Source organism: Castanea sativa, chromosome 10 (assembly GCF_040712315.1).
Source record: "Castanea sativa cultivar Marrone di Chiusa Pesio chromosome 10, ASM4071231v1".
Lineage (NCBI taxonomy): Eukaryota > Viridiplantae > Streptophyta > Magnoliopsida > Fagales > Fagaceae > Castanea > Castanea sativa.
The window spans coordinates 17,598,006-17,619,143 of NC_134022.1; the positions used below are offsets into that span (position 1 = coordinate 17,598,006).

A 21,138-nucleotide genomic window follows, 5' to 3' on the forward strand; every position below is an offset into this window, starting at 1 on the left:
TTGTTAGTTAAATATAGTGGTTATTTGCTAGGTTATTTTTTTTAAGAAACAATTAGAACATATTAGGAAAATTTTTGTTTTTTTGTTTGTTAGTGTAAATATTGTGATTAGTTTGTTTGTTTGTGGGTAGTTTGTTAGTATATTGTGATTATTTGTTAGTTTTTTTTAATTATTATTATGATTAATTATTGGAAATACTTAGTACTAAATATTGTGATTAATGTTATTACAACATATTTGGAAATTTTTTTTGTTAGTGTAAATATTGTGATTAAATTATTTGCTAAGTTTTTTTTAGGAAATTAATATTGTGATTGTAAATTGGGAATTTTTAGTACCAAATATTGTGATTAATTATGTTATTACAACATATTGGGAATATTTGCTTATTTTTTGTTAGTGTAAATATTGTGATTAAATTATTTTGTAGGTTTTTAAAAAAAATTAATATTGTGATTAATTATTGGGAATATTTAGTATTGGGGAAATATTTAGTACCAAATATTGTGATTATGCTAGGTTTTTATTCAAAATTAATATTGGGAATATTTAGTACTAAATATTGTGATCAATTGTTAGGAATATTTAGTACTTTTAGGTTTTTGTCATTGGTATGAAATGGATTATGAGTTTGATACCTAAGACACCCATTACAGTCTTTTTAGTATAAATTATTTCAAGATATAGTTGTTTCAGATTTGTAACAAAGATTTCAATGGGTAACTAGTTGCTATAATATTTTTGTTCATCATATCTTATTTGAATGGGTTTTGAAAGTCATGCCTCTAGAATGATTTGGATGTGAGTATATGCAAATTTGGTTGAGGTTAGTATTGTTGGCATGTCATACCCAAAGTTTTGTGATTGATGTTGATTGAGAGTTATAAATTTGTCACTAACACAATTGCACTTGATGATCTATAGGTTGATAATGATCTATATAAATATAGACTACGGTGGATCCCTTAGCAATGCCAACCCTTATGACGGATTTCCATTTCAAGGTCCGGGTATCCAGTGCTGTTATATAATGATACGCCATAAGTTAAAGACCTTAAGTGATTTGAAGATAAAAATTATGGAAGAGCTGCAACTGAACCCTGCTTTGCATGACATACATATTACTTTCTGTTCTCCACATGAAGTTCTCAATCAATGCATTAATTACAGATATATGGCGATAACAGAAGACAAACATGTGAAGTTCATGTTTCACAAGATGCGTCAATGGGAACAAGTAGCAAATTTTGAGTTGTACGTCACTTTGGAGTCGCGTGTAGAAGTCGGCATAGAGGATATTGTACAAACAACTACATCTCTACAGTTTGTAGTCCTAGATGATCAATGCACCACGTTGGGAGGCTATACACCCCCTTTTCAAGAGACACCAAGAACAGTTGAGAGCGAACCTAGCAATAGATATGAAGATCAATTTTGTACACATCGAGGTGAATCCTCTACAGTTCCAGTAGTTGAAGATGAAGACGAACACTGTGTTGGGGAAGATCTTAACGATAGAGATGAGTACAAAGAGAGGATTGAGCGAGGTAACTTTGATAGGGGTGTTGATGACCATGAAATTACTCTCAATCCTAATGTTGATGATATGGATGAATGTGATGAAGATGATGCAAACCCTACTGTTAGAGTTTAGCATGTTACAAATGCAACCCCCGTTTATGAACCTCCCGCCTTATCATTTTATGAAAATACTTGGGAAAATATGGTTGATCCTGAAGTTGGTGAGCAAGCATTTGTTTCTTCTTGGAATGCGGACATGAATTTTTGTACGGGGTTGATTTTTGCGAATAAAGAAGCGGTGAAACGTGCATTAACAATTTATGCTGCAAAGTATAACAGAAACTTTCTGACTAGTAGGTCGACCAAAAGTAGACTGTATGTGAAATGCATGGATGAGTCATGCAAGTGGTACGTTGGAGCAGTCATGAAGCCTAAACAGGGAACATGGATGGTCACATCTTATGGGGGTCCTCACAGTTGTATGACCCTTGGCATGGCTCTTGATGGTAGAATGATGGATTGTAATTTTCTTGCAGCAGAATTTGTTCCAATGTTGCGAGAAAATCACACGGCAACAATTCAACACCTTAGAGATTACATCAAAGGGAAGTATTATGAACATAAGCTTTCTTACTATAAGATATGAGATGCGAAACAAAGGGCTATTGCAAAGATATTCGGCGATTGGGAAGAGTCTTACGAAAGGCTGAAAAAGTTGTTGTTGGCATACTTGGATCAAGAAGCTGGCACTTGCATCGGTATCTCACTGAACCGAGGGAGGAAGGTGTTACAATATTGCGATATGTATTTTGGGCTTTCGCTCCTTGCATTGAAGGATTCAGACATTGTAAACCAGTAATCAGTATTGATGGGACCCATTTGTATGGTAAATATCGAGGGGTGTTAATGATTGCAATGGCCACCGATGCCAACAACAAGGTTTTGCCTCTCGCCTTTGCTGTTGTGGACAAAGAGTCAGGGCCTAGTTGGAGGTGGTTTTTAGATTGCGTCAGGTTTGCACTGGGGGATGTGATAGCAAATAAGGACATATGCATAATTTCTGACCGACATAAGGGTATTCGAAACGCAATTGCAAACTGGCCTAGAGATGATCATGGACGAGTACGAGTATACCACAGATATTGCCTTCGACATGTTGCTAGCAACTTCAACACGCATTTTCAGGACGCCACTTTAAAGTCATTGGCCTTGAAAGCGGGGTATGCTACTCAGGAAGCTAAATTTGAGTTGTACATGCAACCTATCAAGGAAGCCGAGATCGAGGCCCTTAGGAAGAAATCAGCCACTGAACAACAGGTAAGTGAACCTGACCCATCCATCATGCCATACACATATCTAATGAAAGAGGATATAGAGAAGTGGACCCAGCTACGTGATGGTGGATACCGTTATGGGGCTATGACAACCAATGTCTCAGAGTGCTTCAATGGAGTACTCAAAGGTGCCCGTGGCCTGCCCATTGCTGCACTGGTTGAATTCACTTGGAGCAAACTTGTTGCGTATTTCCATGATCGACACAAAAAAATTACTCATGATCTCTTGGAGGGCAAGGTGTGGAGTAAATATGCCTTAGAAATCTTTGATGCAAATTTGAAAAAATCTAAAACACACCAAGTAAGGCCGTTTAATAATGTCTATGGTGTATATCAAGTAACGACTGCGTACAACATCCATAGCTCTGGAGGGGGACAACATAGTCATGAAGTAAACATATTGGCCAGAACATGTGGTTGTGGAAAGTGGCAAAATCGAAAGATCCCTTGTTCACATGCGATTACAGTTCTTCAGTACTTGGGGCAAGATGGAACTGCATATATTGACCCATGTTATAGTTTGGACAACGCCATTCGCACCTACTCACACCAATTTGTGGTGCCAAAGTCAGAGTCATTGTGGAGGGATGTGGAAGGTCCAAAGTGGGTGCCTGACCCAGACCTGTTGCGGGCCAAAGGCCGACCTGTGAAGTCTAGGATACGAAATGAGATGGATGGGGTCCGGCGAAAACCGGGAAGCCAAAGGCCAGATTCTGACTTGAGGGAGATTCAACAAAAACAGAGCTGTGGACTGTGTCATCAACATGGGCATAACCATAGAAAATGTCCGCTTTCTCGTGGGGCTTCAACAAGCAATACTGACCCAACCTAGGTAAGTGATGCTTTTATATAAAATTTCATGATTGTATCAATTATCCAAGTTACATAGATTAGTACCGTTGTTTTGGCTGTTGGTACCTAACGACAATATTTCAATTTTTCTCAGGTATGCAGATACTCGATTTTGGAATGCCATTCTAGATGTAAATTGTGGTTCTCCTTATTGTGTATTTGAACTTACTACTGGGTTGTATCGGCACAATTATTATTTTCTTTTATCACTGAATGCACTTGTAATCGAAGTATTCTGTATCCAATGTACCTGTTTCTATATTGTGATATTATGAATGGTTAATTTTATCTTTCAATTAGTTGTTAATTATTTCTATTAGCTGTTATACTCATCTGTGTTGGTGCTTCTTGTTGAGACTATAAGAAAAAAAAAGAAAAAAAATAAGAAAAAAAAAACGGAAAAAAAAGTAAGCAAAAAAACGGAAAAAAAAAGGTAAGAAAAAAAATGGAAAAAAAAAAGGTAAGAAAAAAAATGGGAAAAAAAAGGTAAGAAAAATTAGTAAGCAAAAGAAAGGAAAAAAAAAAGTAAGAAAAAAAATGGAAAAAAGTAGGAAAAAAAAAAGATAAGAAAGAAAATGGGAAAAAAAAATGTAAGAAAAAAAAGTAAGCAAAAGAAAGGAAAAAAAAAAAGTAAGGAAAAAAAAGTAAGAAAAAAAAAAGGATACGAAAAAAGTAAGGAAAAAAAAATTCAGAAAAAAACTAGTAAAAATCGACTTCATAGGGATCGAGTTTGTCCCAACTCTCTGGCTGAACTCTCTGCCTGGAAACTCGAATTTGGGGAGTTTGTATGGTGTAAAGTTTTAGATGGAAAGTTTTTCTCCTAAAAAGTTGTAAGTGAAAATAATTTTTATTTTTTGATAAGAGTCTAACTATTTTGTAATAGAGTTATTGTGAGTTTATGACTAGTTAATATTATGAGCATGTTTAAATAAATAAATAAAATGTTATGCCAAAAATTTTGAATATATTTATAGCATTTGGCAATTGGCGTACTATTTAAAAAGTGTTGTAAAAATGTCAAAGTTTTAAATAAAATTGTGTGAATAAAACTAAAATAACTACAATAGTAACTAAATATGCCTCATAAAATAAATATAATAACTAAAAAATAATTTATCATCCCACTCTTTGGTCATTACTCAATACATAATAATGTTTTTTTTATTATAATTTGAATGATAATGTTTATACTACGAAAATATCAGGAATAACAACTGAGTCATTTCAAATACCTTTCCTATAATATTTTCAAAAGAAGAATCAAATTTTTTGAAATGGCCAATTTTAAATAACATGTACATGTTCAGATTTGATTTGGGGAGTAAAAAATAGTAAAAATTCTCAAGCCAAAATAAGCTAAACGCCCAGAACATCCCACCATGGAAAGAGATTTTTTTTTTGGGTACTGGAATATGCATTGGGTGCAAAATGGAATTTAAAACATTTCTACTTAAATTAACCAGTGGCCAATGGTATACCTCATCTCCTTTAAGTTCCATATTATTGGTATATACTATATACTCAATCCTTCCTTCCCAAAAAGATACTAGCATGAACATTGGGTAAAACTCTACAATATCACTGTTACTGAACCAAATAAAGTCTCATTTCCCACAAACAAATACATACAAGGAATTTCTAGCAGATATTACCAGGATATTTTTTTGGCATGACCAAATTTGTTGGTAGTATTCTGCTGTTTCTAAAGATCTGAAACGTGTCCCATTAAATTATGCCTACTCTTCCAAAATGGCATGATTAATTCAGCCCATAGTTTGTTCTTTTATTTTTATTTTTTTGAATAGAAGATAGAACCAACCCAAAGTTTATGATTGCAGTAAAGTTGGCAAGTAAAGCTGGAATTCTTTTCCTCTATAAAACGTTATCGGAATAGATTTTAGTTGTAGGAAATCATTCTCTTTTCTCAGTTTATGCTTTGATGGATGCTTGTAATTTGTGTACTTGATTGTATTGGTCCCCAGTTGTATACAGGATGTAATTTGTGTACTTAATTGGATGACTTTTTTTTTTCTTAGTTGAATAAAATTTACATTGCTTATCCGCTAGGGGGGGGGGAGATGGAATTCTTTTCTTCTGTCTTTCCTGCTTTGTTTTTTCAGTACAGTCAATATTTGGGGACTGAACAGAACACATTGCAAGTATATAACATGCATAAACACAAGCTTTGTCATATGTTTCCATGCATTGCCCTAAAGAGTAGGAAGATATAATTTTCAATTCCAAGAAAATGACTTTAGACCAAGAGGCTTCCAAAAGCACATCTTCACTAAAAAAAGGAACATAAATTAGTGGAAAATGCATATATGCCAAGAAAACAGCTAACCCAACACAGTTCTAGTGCTTCCGATAAAACAATAATCATTACAAAAAATTTAACCATCAGACACCTGAAGTGTTTGAGTATTCAACACAATTCAAACATCCTAAACAGGAGGCTATTTGGAGACAAACCTCAAGGATGGCAATCACAGCATGCCCACTTGTAGGACTATAAGACATGCGGACAACAGGTGCACCAATGTCAATAGAAGAGATCTTGCTTCCTGTTAATGCATCAAACTCTGCATGTAGAAATTTGACATCATCGTTAAGAAACTCATGATAGCCCTCAAATGGTAGAGAAATCACCATAAATAGAAGGATTAACTTTTTCTTTAAATGAATTTATAAATGAGGTGCTCAACATATGAATGTTTCAAATTAAACAAATGCAAATGCGCTTTTTAGCCTTTTCCAACATTTTCTCACATATGGCCACGAAGAGACCCTTTAATATCAGTGCAGCTGTAGTTTTTTATTAAAGAAAACTTCACTAACAAACGAAAAATACATGTCAAATAGGCAAACAGTTAGTGTTAAGATTCTTAACCCCACCAACCAGAATCTAGCTTGGTTTATTGGCAAGTATTGAGAAACAACATCTTTAACTCCAAATCTTCTTGTTTTAAATTTTTTGCACTAGGAAACGTTTTTCAACTACCTGGCTTTTTTTTTTTTTTTTTTTCTAAACTGGAAAACTTCACTAAGAAATTAAAAGAAAAAACACATGTCAAGTAGGCATACAGTCGTATGATATTCAAATTGGGGCTTATGGAAAATCCTATATGATGGCTAAATGTTTGAAGAACACCTGTCAAACTTAATTGTGATGCAAGAATTGCAGAAAACAAACGTGCATAGGTTTTTTAGTATGCGTACTAGACAGAAGAAGCAGAACCTGTCTTTGTGTTAGATCCTCATTCCATCTCCCTTGTGTATGTGTGTGTGTGTGCTTCATTCTAAAATAAAAATGTTGTTCAATTGGCCATGCTCAGCACCAATAAAACATGTCTCCCACCTAAGCTTCACCTGCCTATGGCTACAAGTATGCATTGGGATCACTTTTTTTTTTTTTTTTTTTTTTTTGAGAAGAGCATTGGGGTCACTTAGTTACATATATATGCTATCACATAACACTCACTTTCAGTATACTTTTTATACAGCTGACCACAATAACAACAACAAACAGTACATGCAAAACTCCATCCAAAAATAAACGTCCATGTAACATTTGCAATGTTGCAGAACTCTTTGATTCAACTTATGAAATAAGCCATCTGATACTCCAATACTTAGGCAATCAGCATTTCCAACACATGGAAACGCTGACACAAGACAAAGTTTGTGTATTATCTCATATATGTTGGGAACAAGGGAAGTACTTGTGCTTGTTTCACGCTCAACAACTAAAAGAAAAATTCTCTTCAGATTTCTAAAAAAAATACTTCCATATGTGCAAAACAGAAAATTTCTGTCTTACCCAAATAAGCAAACAGTTAAATAAATAACTTTCCTAGCTTTTTGAGTGACATGCAACTAGGCTACCAAGTAATTTCATGTCAGTCATGATCTTAAGATACTGCACTTGCAAGCTAAGTGGGTGTTCCCTACCATGTGATAATGTCAATCAGTTGGAGCTGGAGAAGGCTATTTCCCTATTATTAAACCTATGCATGGCACATCAGAACTTGGCAACATGGAAATTCACTTCCTAAATCAGTCGGTATACTTCAATTAACTAACTTGAAATGGTAAAGTTCGCTAGAATAATAAGACTTTCCAAATCAGATGAAATTCAATTGCAGCAAAAGACACTAATTGCGTGGTTCCATTTCTAAACAGTAATTCTTCATGCTTTAATGATGTTTAAACTCGGCAACTAGCCAACAACTAACAGTGATAACTGATGTGTGATTTATCCATTTAATAGACTACTGCACACCAAGATAAAATTTTGCAGCTCTTTGCTACAACATATCCAGTTAGAATAGACGATGGACAACAGCACATCAAGATGAAAATTCCACTATTTTTTCAAACTTGAAAAAGAGAAAAAATAAAATAAGCACCAGGGGATTTTTTATGAGTAGGGAACCAAAATTAAATCCTTTTTTTGTTTTCTCTTTCTCTCTCTCTGAAATAATTGCTAGGATAGCTATATATTCGTTATATACAATTGCGCATGTTTCACTGCTTAGTTGTACACAATCAGTCTTAAATCAAGGAAAAGAAGAAACAGAAACCTCTTAAAGCAAGGAATTTAAGAATCAATTACCTGAGAGTGAGAGAGAGACGGTGGGTCAGAGAGATGGTCACAGTCCGACAAGGAGAGGGGCCACCGACGACAGAGCGAGCCACCGATGAGTTGAGAGGAGCCACCGACGACAGAACCAGCCACCAATGAGCTCGAGCCGCCGATGAGTTGAGAGGAGAATGACAGAGAGAGGGAGAGCCGCTGATGAGTTGAGCGTTTGGGTGTTTGAGAGTGAGAGACTATGAGAGAGAGAGTGAGTGTTTGAATTTTTGTGATTTTGAGAGTGAGAGATGAGTGTGATCTGTGCTTTGAGAGTGAGAGCGAGAGACTGAGTGTGTGAGGTGTTTGAGAGTGTTTTGGTGAGAGTGAGAGCGAGAGCGAGACTGAGTGTTGGAGAGATATGGGACACTGAACACAAATCGAGTCTCTTAGACTCGAGTTCTTAAAACGAGTTTAATAGACTCGATTTTTAAATCTACGTGGACATTTTGTCCACATCAGCCGGTGTCGCGATGGAGAAATCGAGTACATTGTACTCGATTTATAAGCCCAAAATCGAGTTCAATGAACTCGATTTGTTAGAAACCAAATTAGTTTGAAACGTTGCCCAACTAATAATATTGTTTACATTTTATAGTTATTTAAAAATTTTGTTCTCGAATTTGGAATCCCACTCCCAAAACATCCTTAACACAACTGTCTCATTTCTCTTGCTCTCTGCGCTGCCGAAACAGATTCGCTTCCACCAAGGAATCGCTGTTGTAGGTACTTTTTTAAACTCTTTCCTTTTAACTCTAATGCTTTTAAAAACTACTCGGGTATATGTTTGGATTTCAAATCTGGGAATTCTGTTTCTAAATATACATATATCCGGGAATTCAAATTCTAGTTCTAGAATTAAAGTCAGGTATTTGAATTACACGAGGGATTTGAATAACAGTTTCTAGATATGATATTTTTTAACACCGTACTATGGACTTTGAGCTTCGAGGATTTCGCTTTGACGAAAACACTGTGTTCTGAATTTGAATTATCTTCTTACACCTAAATCATTTCAAACCCACGCATTTAGTAACCCTTTAAGCTGTTTTAAACTAAAAAGTGAAAAGCAAATCCTTTGAAAACTTTTTTCCGAATGAAGAACTGGAATTCCAAATATCGTGATTGCAAACTTGGATTGAAATGTTCTGGTCTATAATGGTGTTCATGGTAAAAAAAAAAAAAATCGATATGCAAAATTATGGCTATTTTGTGATATGGTTGAATTGTAGTTTTTGTTAATATATGTATTGGTCTTTGTAAATGGTATGCCTCTTCAATTTTTGCCCTTTAGGGTTTTGTGGAAATTGTGGGAGTTGTTCGCCCTTTAAACTTTGAAGGTAAAGCTTCGACCATATGGCGAGAATCAAACCTCAAGCTCTGCTACAACAAAGCAAAAAGAAGAAGGGGCCAGCTCGAATGAATCTCACTACTATCATTCTATTCAGTTTGATTGTTGTGTTGATTGTGTTTTTCCTGTTTTCTACATACAGACATTGGACTCACAGGTTTGTGAAGTTTTGTTGTTTTTTTTTTATGTTTGTATATGAATCTTGATAAAGTGGGATTCATTGTTAGAAAATGGTAGTCATGAAAATTTCGGAATCTCTGTGAAAATATTTGAAATTATTAAGAAAGATTCTATATGGGTTGGTGTGAAAATTAATGCTGTTTACGCATGATGAGAAAAGGTCAGAGTTTTAAGATATGGACTGGCCAAACTGATTGAACCAGGAACTTGGCACCTGGATGTTGTTGGGTTAACTAAATGGTTAAGTTGAATAATGCCTTAGTGGTGTTTATAGTACTTGAACCTTTCTTCACCAAAAGAGTGTTTCACGTGTGTGTGTGTGTGTATATATATCATTATAGCTTTTGAATATGAATTATACTGGAAAAGTCCATGTATACAATTGTTAGTGAAGCTCAGAACAAGTAAGGACTTGTGAGTTTAATATAAGCTTCAAATTTTTTTGTTTCAGCAGATTCAGTTTTATCCTTATGTATAGTATTGGAATGACTTGACACTCGAACAAAGTTTCTCTCCAAACTAGTTTAGAGAGAAACCCTACAAACTCATCATATATATATATATATATTGAGTGTGAATTTTGAAAATCTAACCGTTAGATTGCATGTTCTTATTACATCCTTAATGCTTACAAAATTTCAAGAAAATCAAAGATCAATTGCTATGTTATCAAATAAATGTTATAATATCAAGTTTTTGTAATTTAAACTTGTATATAAAAAAATAAGTTAATTGATCAAATAGTAAATAATATCCGATTTGAATGAAATTTGATAAGCATGTTAAGAACATAAGGAACTTGAAATTCAACGGTTAGATTTTCAAAATTCAAACCCAAAAAAGAAATATATGAGAAATTTGAAGAGTTTCTCTCCAAACTAGTTTGGAGAGAAACTTTATTCATTTCATCTGTTGGCTGATAACATTTACTTGCTAACCTTTTTTCAGGTCAAGATTTCAATCAGACAATGGCTTATTCGTTTCTGAGGTAGAGTCTTACCAACTAACCTTATACTGATCCTATTCCTATAATGGCTTTGGTAGTTCACAAGTTATTTTGTTTGTGCCCTCTAGGTACTGTATGTGTGTGTGCGCGCACATGCATGTGTTATAGGATTTCAATGCTATTTAAGAGTTCATTTGTTCATACTAATAATGCCTCTTCTCCTGAATCTTTTCCTTTAATTTGCTATAGGGTGAGAATGAATATGGGGATCCAAAGAAATCTGATGTCCCTGGATATGCTGTAGGTTTCTCCGTTCGCTCACTGCAGTTTTACTTTGATATGTTGCCAGTTTCAAATATTAGATCTGATGAGGAGCCTTTACTTTGTTACAAGTTTGTGCTTCTTCATTAAGTATTTTTGGATAGAATTCATCTACTAACGTTGTTACATATATTTCCTAATAGGTTTTGAATACCTCAAAAGGCCATATAGCAGTAGAACTTTACAAGAAAAGTTTTCCTGAAGTTGTTGATGAATTCATTGACTTATGGTGAGTGGTCGATTTGCCACTTTTACCTATATTTTTATGATTGTTTAGAGAAGAGAAAAAAAGGGGGGGGGGGGGGGGGGATGGGTTTCATATTGCTGATATATCACATAGCCCCTATTCCCCACTCTCTCTCCATGGACAAAGCAAATTCTCCATAGTTTTGTTGTTGTGCCTGAAAACTTATATAAAATTGTTAACTCAGAAAAATGCACAATTTTGTGGGACTAAAATGTGACAAGGGAAAATTACAAGTAGGTAAGTTGTAATTGAAATTTTGTTCCACAAAATGCAAAATCTGTTAAATTTGGATAAAACCTTTAAGATTTCTTTATAATCCAGACTATGCTGTGTCAATTGTAACAATTGAAGGTTTGTCAATTATGATTTTTTTGATAAATGGGTTTGTCGATAAATTGTGATAGGAGCAAACCACATGGAGAATAAATTGTAATTTCCCCAAAATATTATTATTGACCCATTTTCAATGATAACAAACAGAAATGTTCTTCAATTGTGATCTACAAGACTTTGAACAGGGTAAGTCTCCTTATTTTTCCCTTTTGATTGATTTCGATCAGATCCATTTGCCTGGAGATCCTTCGAGTAGGCAGCAGTGCTGTTGTTGTTATCACTGTGGTGTGTCCCCTGCCAAAAGGCCAAAAGGAGATTCTGGGGAAAGAAAGAGGAGAGGGGAGAGGGTGGGGGGGGGGGGGGGCTACTGAATGCTAAAAAGTTATTGGAAGTTCTATAGATCAAACAGTTTATTGGAATTATGTATGTGGTAATTCAAAACTGTTAGTTGAACTGACCGACTAAATGGATTGGGTTTGCATATAGTTTAAGTTTATGGCCCATGCATAGATGCATTAGTAGACATCGAAAAACATTCATTTCATGCCAAATTGTAAGTGGCTTTGTGCTTGTTGCACATGTCCACGAAATGCTACAACTTGTTACTGAATCTAAATGAAATTGGTTTTGCAGTCAAAAGGGGCACTTCAACGGGATGCCTTTTAACCTTGTTATAAAACACACTGTGATTCAGGCAGGAAAAAACCAAAAGTTTGGAGCATCAGAAGATTGGACTTCGAGAGGAAAGCATTACAGTCAACTTGACTCAAGGTTCATTTTTATTTTTGAAAAGAAGGATTTGATATTTTGATGAAATTATATTTTGTTGTTCTCCTCTGATATGTGAATTTTGTAATGTTTAAGCAGTCTGAAACACAAAGCTTTTATGCTTGGAACTTCTAAGGGTAAACGTGATAACAAAGGATTTGAGCTGTTTATTACAACTGCACCAATCACAAACTTAAATGAGAAGGTTATTGTATTTGGGCGGGTCGTCAAGGGAGAGGATGTTGTTCAGGTGACAAATGACTGAAGTTTTCTTCTGTTTGTGATGATGTGTCTGGTTTTATGCATTGCCAATTGAGACTTCATTGAACATGAATTAAGATTATATATCGTTGCCCAACAGCCCAAGTATATATATCATGCCACTGAGATACCACGTTGTAGCGACTGACCTTTCAGAATTGACATGGATGAATTGTGTTTAACGTTGGTGATGTGTTCTTTGTTGTTATAGTAAAAGTGCCTTTAACTTTATCACCATATAATTCTGGTAAAACTTATGTTCATGAAATAATAATGATGATGCGTGCTATCTAATTTACAATTTTACTTATTGGTGTGAGACTCTCGCAATAATGGTGAATGTTGATTGCTTGTCACACAATGTTGTACCCAGGAAATTGAAGAGGTGGATACAGACGAAAATTATGAACCGAAATCTTCTATTGGGATCATCAACGTGAGTCTGAGACAGAAAATATGAGGCTGCCCTGCTCAATTGGGTGCATTATAGCTATACTTCCTCCTTTCTAGGTAGCTCACATGGACTTTAGTGCTCTTTGAAACTCTCATCTCCAGTCATCAATGGAGGATTTAAACCAAGATACTGCTCTTGGTGTTGTATGTAATGGCTGATAAAGAAGAGCTTATCAATTCCTTTCGTGAGCATGCTTCTGAGGCTTGATAGACACTAATTCTACTTTGTATTACAGATTGGATGTAACTCTCACATGAGTTAATGAGGCTAGAGTAGGTTTCTGTGGTTTTGAGAATGATTTATCTGGTATGTGTAGTGTTTTTTTTTTTTAATTTGTGGAGGGGGAGGGGGGGAATGGAGGGGGAAAGGGGCAATGGGTAGTTGAATCACTGTTATTTTTTATAAATTCCCTTGTAAGGGATACCATTTTGTTAGTTGGTTGGACACTGAAAGGCTTAGCATTGTTCTAGATTTGTTCAAGTTAAAAGAATCTGATTTGGTTGGAAATGTATGAAATAAAAGATAATGATACTCTTACATTCGCATGTTTTGTGATTCAAACATCTGAGATAGGAGTACGTAAGGAACTGATCATATTTGCACGAAGGGTTATACTGGTGCTGCGCCTGCTGGCATGTAGGATGTTGGCATGTGATAATGATACTCTATACCTCGGTTTGTTTATATTTTAGCTACAGGTACTTATTCAAGGGCTCCTCAGTCCTCAAAAGTAAATCAAAAATTTTCTCCCAAAATTTCCCAAAACTGGGGCACTGCCAGAATGCGAAGTGCAGACACTGCATCCAAATGTTGCGTATTGCTCACTAATATTAACAAATGAAGATCTCCATATGAATTCTGCCTTTCAAAAAAAAAAAAAAAGATCTCCATATGCAGATTGCTCACAACTTATAACAAATTGACATTTTCAAATATAAGATACAGGGAGAACTCACCACATTTGATCCAAGGGCCTACCCAACAAAGTTAATCTCATCAGGACAAACCTTTTGAAGCAATTTTTCTAAGTCGGTGCTTATTTCAATATGATCTTCCTTTAACCGCTGATGCATCTCAGGAGCCAATTTGCCAGCAGCTATGTAAGTGTTTAGCAACAAATGGTAGATATTGGAAGTGAGACAGTTAAAAGTCTTCAGAACCCTGCAAAACTCCTCAGCACCATCAACATCTTTCGCTCCCTCAAAATACTTAAAAAATGCCGCTGCCGTTTCTGGGTTTGGACGCCATTCATCAGCATCGACTTCGGAAACAGCTGATTCCAGATGACTAAGAGCCAAATCCACCTGACTAGTCTTCAAGTAGTAAACTATGAACATTTCCCGAGCTGAAAAGAAAGGTCCTTTACACCTTTTTCTGGCATCATTAAAGATCAATGCAGCTTCTTTGTACATGTCCTGACTTAGGTAAGTACTGATAGCAACATTTGGTAACCTTACATCATAACTGTAGCAACTAGACTCCCACTCTTTATAGTATTTTGTCAAGCTATTGATATCTTTTAGTTTGCGAAAAGCCTGAAGCAAAACAAGATAGCTCATATTGTTGGGTTTCCGATAGATTGACATTAGGGAATTCCATACCCGAATAACCTCACCTAAATTATTAGTACCAGCATACAAGCTAATTAGAAAAAAGTATGCCTCACGGTTGAGGGGTTTCATCGCTTCTAGCTTTTTAAGAGCTGACTCAGCTTTCTCATAAAGGCCAGCCTTCACATAGATCGCAGCCAAATTACTATATGTTGTCCAATTGGGTTTGTTTCCATCTTCATGCAGGACTTTTTCGACCCCCTCAATATCATTTAAAGATGCATAGCTATTCATCCATATATTATATGTAAATGTACCCAGTGGGATGTTCCTCTGCTTCATTTCTTCTACCAGGGGAGGCACTCTCTCTGGTTGGTTCATTCTCATATAAAGAGACATGAGATTGTTAAAAACCAAATCGGAGGAAACGAAGTTCAATTCATCCATCGTCTTAAAGAGAGCTAAGGCCTTGTCTTCCATAGATTCTTTGCAATAGCAGTTGAAGAGAGCTCCATAAGTTGATCGGTTCTTTGCAATTGGTGGAAGATCATTGAAATAATCCTCTGCTGCAGGAATCCCCTTAGTTTTAGATATAAGATCTACACATAATGCATGGTCCATGGGTGAGTAATTGATGTTCCTCAACTCCATCCATTCCATAATCTGCATTCATCAATAAACCGATTAAGATATTTACTCTCAACACAAGAATGTAACTAACAAAAAACCATTTTGCTCAAAATTATTATTCAAAATAACAACATAATGATAAGAAGAAACAATCATTAAGGCATATTGTCTTTCTTTGAGACTTCCCTTCAAAGAAATTGAAATGATATGATATTATCACCAAAGACCAGACGGGGTCAACAATTGAAATGGAGATAATCTATTCAACGGTAAAGATTTAATCTTTTCACAAATCTAAAGGTTCTTCAAATTGCTAGATTATTTGAAATATTGCACCATATAATCATTTAGGGGTTGTTTGGTTGTGTTGTTTAAACAACAGTTTTCGTTGTTTAAACAACACAACACGTATTTCTACAATACTTTTTTACCCGCATGTATTTCCACAAAACTTAAACAACATTACTAGAACAACATTACTGTTTGAACAAAAAAAATACACATTAAAACAAATGTACCTCACCTGAAAATAAAGGTTGACACATTAAAAATAAGAGAGATGCTACGTCCACAACATTTTTACAACAAATCACAGGTGGTTACCAAATAAAAATTCTCTAAAGTTTTGGTGCAATGTTTTCTCAACTAGAGTCCTTGACTCTATACAAAAGTAATGGAGTTCTTAACTCCACCCCATCAATGGAGTCCTTGACTCTATCCCATCAATGGAGTCCTCGACTCTAACAAATTAATGAAGTCCTTGACTGATGCAGGACAACCAGAATAAAATTGAAAAATCAATTAAATAAAGGAATATGACCTAGGAGTCAGCACCTAGTCTTTGCTTGGAGTCAGTACCAAGCGAGGAAACCACTAGAAGTCAGCACTTAGGGTGGACCTGGAGTCAGCACTTAGGGTGGACCTGGAGTCAGCACCAGACCAAAAAGAGACCAAACGACCATTTTTTCATTCATTAAAATATCAACTATCTCCTCAAGGAGTACAATAGGTTGCTTATAAAGAATTACTAAACCATAGTTCTAATTGACTAGGAAACCCTAATTGCCTTATTACAAAAATAACCTTGCTTCCAAATTAAAATATTAATAGCCTAATAAACTACTAGGACCTAAAATATAAAAATACAATTGACTTTCAAACAAAAATAATACTAAATAAAAATCATCATGCGTCTCCCGCATCATTCTCATCTGGTTGGAGAAAACTCGACCTTGAGTTTTAAAGCATTGAAGGATTAGGATGCTGACAAGTAACACTTGCTTCAAGTCTGGAATCACCTTAGAGAGCACAGGGAAAAGAAAAACCTTGAATTCCACCACATCAAACTCATTTGGAATAACAAAATCAATGTGTGTAATCAGTATAATCTCGTCTTGAACCTTATGAACTATAGGAAGCACTGTGGTTTTAATCTCTTCGACTTCACCAAGATGTAGATCTTTAAGAAATGTAGAGGGTTGATCAAAGCACGTTCAACAACTTCAACTTTCACATCATGTGCACCCTCAAGCTTGCTGGGTAGTTTTTGAGTGGGTGTCATTATCTTTTTTAGCTAGGCATTAATCCTAGTGATTATTTGCTCTCCCACTATCCACAAAATAGGTGAAACATTCTGATTTGCCTTTCTTACAATAGCAAAAAGTGAACTGAGAAGATCCAAGAAAATGTCTTCACTTTCATTTATGATCAAACTCATAATTGTTTCCATGGCTGAAAGTACAGCAGGTGGATGGTTGGACCTAATCATCTTCAAGAAACTTTTAAACATCTCAACAACCAATGCATCATACTCAAGATCCAACATCACCAAGTATAACTTGACCTTTGCAATGGTATCAAGACTTGAAGTCACCTTCTTATAAGAGCGAGTAGACACATGAGATATATTTTCAAATGCTACCACAATCAACTGAAATATTTCCTTCATTTGCTCATCCTTATATGGGGCATCTAGTGTTGTTATTCTTGTAATTTCAATAATGCAAGATACAACTGAAACCTTCACATCCATTTCAGCATGTCTCAAAAGTTTATTAGTGATCAATGCCTTCACTGAGGGTAAAAGTGCATCTCACATTGATTTGGATGATTCTTGCTCCACATATGCTAACAAATTTTCAACTTTATCAAGAAGAGTGAGAAGATCATCAATGGAGGAAGGAGTCTTAAGGAGTCTATTCCCAAGCTCCTTAATCTGCTTCTCAAATTCTCTATCCTTAAGCTGCTTCTCAAGTTCTCTATCAAAGGAAGTCATTTTGCAGCTCCAACTTAGAGGCACAATACACAAAGACTAAAACTTAATTTTCTGCCTTTTTTATTTTTGGTCAGGCAAGGTTTCATGGTTTGGTATAGTACTGGGTTGTCAAACAATAGGCTTGGGCTTGCATTTGTTAGGAAATGGGGCCGATGGGTGGACCTTTAAAGGGAAAATTAGGAAATGGGGCTGATGGGTGGACCTTTAAAGGGAAAATTGGGCCATGTAAAGTTTTTTTTTTTTTTTTTTATAACGGGTTAGTGCTGGGGTTGATGGGTCGGTCACAAGTTTTGTATCACGTGAGGTCATATGAATTGGGTATTGCAAAGAGAAGTGTGCTGGGGTTTTAGGATTTTAACACAGGCTATTTATGAGTTACCTTTAGGGATCGGGTTGAGCTTGGTGTCGCAATTGGGTTCTGCGAGGTCTTGACCATGGCTCTCATGAGTCTGGCTTGCAGCGGCACAGAACAGAGGTGATGGTGGTGGTGTGCTAAGCAAACTTCATGAAAGAATTTGACCAGATCTGACTGTGGGCATTTGTTGGTGGTGGCGTGGTGCGACGGCAGCAATGGGCTCTTATCTCTCTTCTCTCTTTGTGGTTGCAAGGGGTTTGGAGACTTGATTGTGGGTTCTGGACTAGAGGTTTCTGGTTGGCTTCAAAATCTGGGTTTTTTTTAATGGGAAACACAACTGTATGACAACTTTCTTGTACCATGTAGAAAAATGACAGAGACAACTTTCTGGTGGAGAAAAACACGATGGTGAGGGATTTTTTTTTTTTTTTTTTCCTTTAAGTATTTCTGGTTCTTGACTACAATGATGCTTCAAACAGATCGATGTTTGCTCTGATACTAAAATTGACATAGGTTAACCAGAACAAAATTGAAAAAACAATTAAATAAAGGGATATGACTTAGGAGTCAGCACCTAGGTCATGCTTGAAGTCAGCACCAAGTGGGGAAACTACTAGGAGTCAGCACTTAGGGTGGACCTTGAGTCAGCACCAGACCAAAAAGAGACCAAACGGCCATTTTTTCATTCATCAAAATATCAACTATCTTCTCAAGGAGTACAATAAGTTGCTTATAAAGGATTACTAAACCATAATTCTAATTGGCTAAGAAACCCTAATTGCCTTATCACGAAAATAATATTGCTTCCAAATTAAAATATTAATAGCCTAATAAACTACTAGGACCTAAAATATAAAAATACAATTGACTTGCAAACATAAATAATACTAAATAAAAATCTTCTTGCGTCTCCCGCATCATTGACTCAACTAAATCAATGGAATCCTTGACTCTACCCATCAATGGAGTCCTTGACTCTAACAAATTAATGGAATCCTTGACTTTACAAAAATAATGGAGTCCTTGACTCTACCAAATTAATGAAGTCCTTGACTCTACTATTTTAATGGAGTCATTGACTCTACCAAATTATTGGAGACCTTGACTCCCAAAATTATCTTAAGTGGGGATTCTTATTCCTTCAAATTCCAACATAACTAATTCTTTGGGATTCGTAATCTCTTAATCAAGATTCGAATTAATAATTCTCAAAATAAAATGACCATAAAAAAATTGATTTAAGAAAATTTTCCAATTCCCAAATCCTAAAACATGTTCATAAAAAAATAAAACTACTTCAAACGAGTTTTCTTTCCCTTAATTAAATTTGGGAACCTCAATCCAAATATCATTAAAATTCCTACAAGGAAGCAAATGAAAGAAAAAGGAAAAATTGCTTGGACATTCAACTTCTCAAAGAGAGAATCCTTGATTCAATTTTCATAAAAACATGGTCATTGACTTATTCTTGAGATTAAAACCAATTATCTCACCCAAAAGCAAAATTAAGTCGATGCTTAATTAAATACAAAGTAATAGACTTAAATGTCCATCATTTTAAATTGGGAAAAAATCAATTTGAGGATTTTAAATTTAAAACCTCAAATTAAGAACTACGAATTGGCTTGATCCCCACTAAGGATACGTAGATAAATTATTAGGTGCAACCACAAATAAATAAAAACACATAAGACGACGTGGTTGGAATCAAAGGGTCTTCCCTTGAAACATGAGATTGTAATTAAGTGATACATTATCTTGAATGGACACTACTCACATTAATAAAACTCATACGCCAAAAGAGCTATGGGTGAAATTATGTTTGATAATTTATACATAATTTAACAATTCTTGTTACACATAATTTGACAATATTTGTTAAACATAATTTGATGACGTTTGTAAAACATAATTTGACAATGTTTGTTAGACATAATCTAATAATTATTGTTAAACATTAGTTAACAGTTTTCGTCAACAATTACCAAACAGGCCCTTAGAATCCTAAAAAAGAAAACCTAAATCTTTACCACGAAATGGTCTCACTTTTGTTTCAAAAATAAACGGAGCGGATCCTAATACACAAAAATTCCCATGACTTGGATGACATTAAACACCAAGAATATAAATCAATTTGAAAAACCAATAAAAACTAAGTCTGTTTTTTGAACATTCGATAATTTCAATAAGAAACACGGATTTGAACACTGGAAGTCTCCGTTTAAAACACGAAGAGGTGTCAGTTGAGCTCTTTGGCCAATAAAAATGATGTGTAAGCTCGTACGGAATCAAGCCATTTCAAATTCAATTCGAATTCGAATAAACAAAATACTACTTTCCATAACTACTTTCCTAACCACAGGAATCAACTAGAAGCAATGAGATTTAACTATCTAGTTGGAAAGTTTTAGCAAGAGAGAATTTTGGGCATAAAAACACAGCTCAAGTCTCACAAATGAAATAAATAAATTGAAAAGCATGAAAATCTCATATTGAATAACAAATTTTTTTGGCATCAAAACAAAGCGCATATATATATATATATATATATATATATCTCTACAAGAAATAACAAAATGTGGATTATAATTTATAATAGTTGAATTTGGAAGGGTACCTGGAGGGCATGTTGAAACCTGCCGTACTTGCGGAGCTCCCTAACGCACTTTTCGAGAGTTGCTTTATGGACGGAATTGCCCTCGTGGACGTAACCATTTAACGTCTCTGCCACGCTCCCTCCGCTGGCTCCCAGAGCCGACAGCCTCCGATAGAGTCGCTGCCCTGGTTTTCTTTGTTTCTCCGCTGCCTCCACCGCCGTGCACAGATGCCTCACCACCCATGCTCCCAGCGATATCCCACGCCTCCCATTCATTTTCCACACACTAACACTCATCTCTCTCTTAACTCTCAATTTTTTACTGGGTTTTGAGAGGGTATAAATGCGTAGTGTAATTACACAAGACGCACCGTTTCGGCCTCTACTTACCTTCTAAAACGCACCGTTTAGTCTTTTTCTCACCAAAACTTTATAACTACTATTTTTATTTTTTAGTTAAAATTCAATATCATCCTCAATGTTTCATTAAAATTCATTTCAATTCTCTAAGTCTCTAATTTTCAATTTTAT

At 35.4% G+C, this 21,138-nt stretch overlaps 2 protein-coding genes across 4 annotated transcripts; one reads left to right on the plus strand and one right to left on the minus strand.

Moving 5' to 3' along the window:
- The first annotated feature begins 8,931 nt into the window (after nucleotides 1-8,931).
- Nucleotides 8,932-13,489, plus strand: LOC142613609 (peptidyl-prolyl cis-trans isomerase CYP21-4-like). Of its 3 annotated transcripts, none has more exons than XM_075786032.1 (8): nucleotides 8,932-9,066; nucleotides 9,635-9,848; nucleotides 10,820-10,859; nucleotides 11,067-11,117; nucleotides 11,282-11,367; nucleotides 12,352-12,489; nucleotides 12,583-12,736; nucleotides 13,121-13,489. In XM_075786032.1, exons 2-8 carry the CDS (start codon nucleotides 9,697-9,699, stop codon nucleotides 13,205-13,207), a joined length of 708 nt encoding a protein of 235 aa, XP_075642147.1. In that variant the 5' UTR covers nucleotides 8,932-9,066; nucleotides 9,635-9,696; the 3' UTR covers nucleotides 13,208-13,489. The 3 variants fall into 3 exon arrangements, with proteins under 3 accessions (XP_075642147.1, XP_075642150.1, XP_075642148.1); XM_075786035.1 differs by having other exon boundaries at nucleotides 8,935-9,066; nucleotides 12,586-12,736; XM_075786033.1 differs by having other exon boundaries at nucleotides 8,971-9,062.
- Nucleotides 13,490-13,999: 510 nt separating this feature from the next.
- On the minus strand, nucleotides 14,000-20,914 carry LOC142613608 (pentatricopeptide repeat-containing protein At1g02370, mitochondrial-like). Its single transcript, XM_075786031.1, has 2 exons — nucleotides 20,629-20,914; nucleotides 14,000-15,414 (listed from the first exon to the last, which is right to left on the minus strand). The coding sequence occupies exons 1-2, from the start codon at nucleotides 20,902-20,904 to the stop codon at nucleotides 14,176-14,178; spliced, it is 1,515 nt and encodes a 504-aa protein (XP_075642146.1). The 5' UTR covers nucleotides 20,905-20,914; the 3' UTR covers nucleotides 14,000-14,175.
- Nucleotides 20,915-21,138: the final 224 nt, after the last annotated feature.

Excerpts from the sequence above, each read along its gene's own strand:
- LOC142613609 (XM_075786032.1), top strand. The coding sequence starts at position 9,697 with ATGGCGAGAATCAAACCTCAAGCTCTGCTACAACAAAGCAAAAAGAAG. Across the intron at positions 10,860-11,066 it reads ATGGCTTATTCGTTTCTGAG|GGTGAGAATGAATATGGGGA; the intron begins GTAGAGTCTTAC and ends AATTTGCTATAG. Across the intron at positions 12,490-12,582 it reads TACAGTCAACTTGACTCAAG|CAGTCTGAAACACAAAGCTT; the intron begins GTTCATTTTTAT and ends GTAATGTTTAAG.
- LOC142613608 (XM_075786031.1), bottom strand. The coding sequence starts at position 20,904 with ATGAGTGTTAGTGTGTGGAAAATGAATGGGAGGCGTGGGATATCGCTG. Across the intron at positions 15,415-20,628 it reads GGTTTCAACATGCCCTCCAG|ATTATGGAATGGATGGAGTT; the intron begins GTACCCTTCCAA and ends TGATGAATGCAG.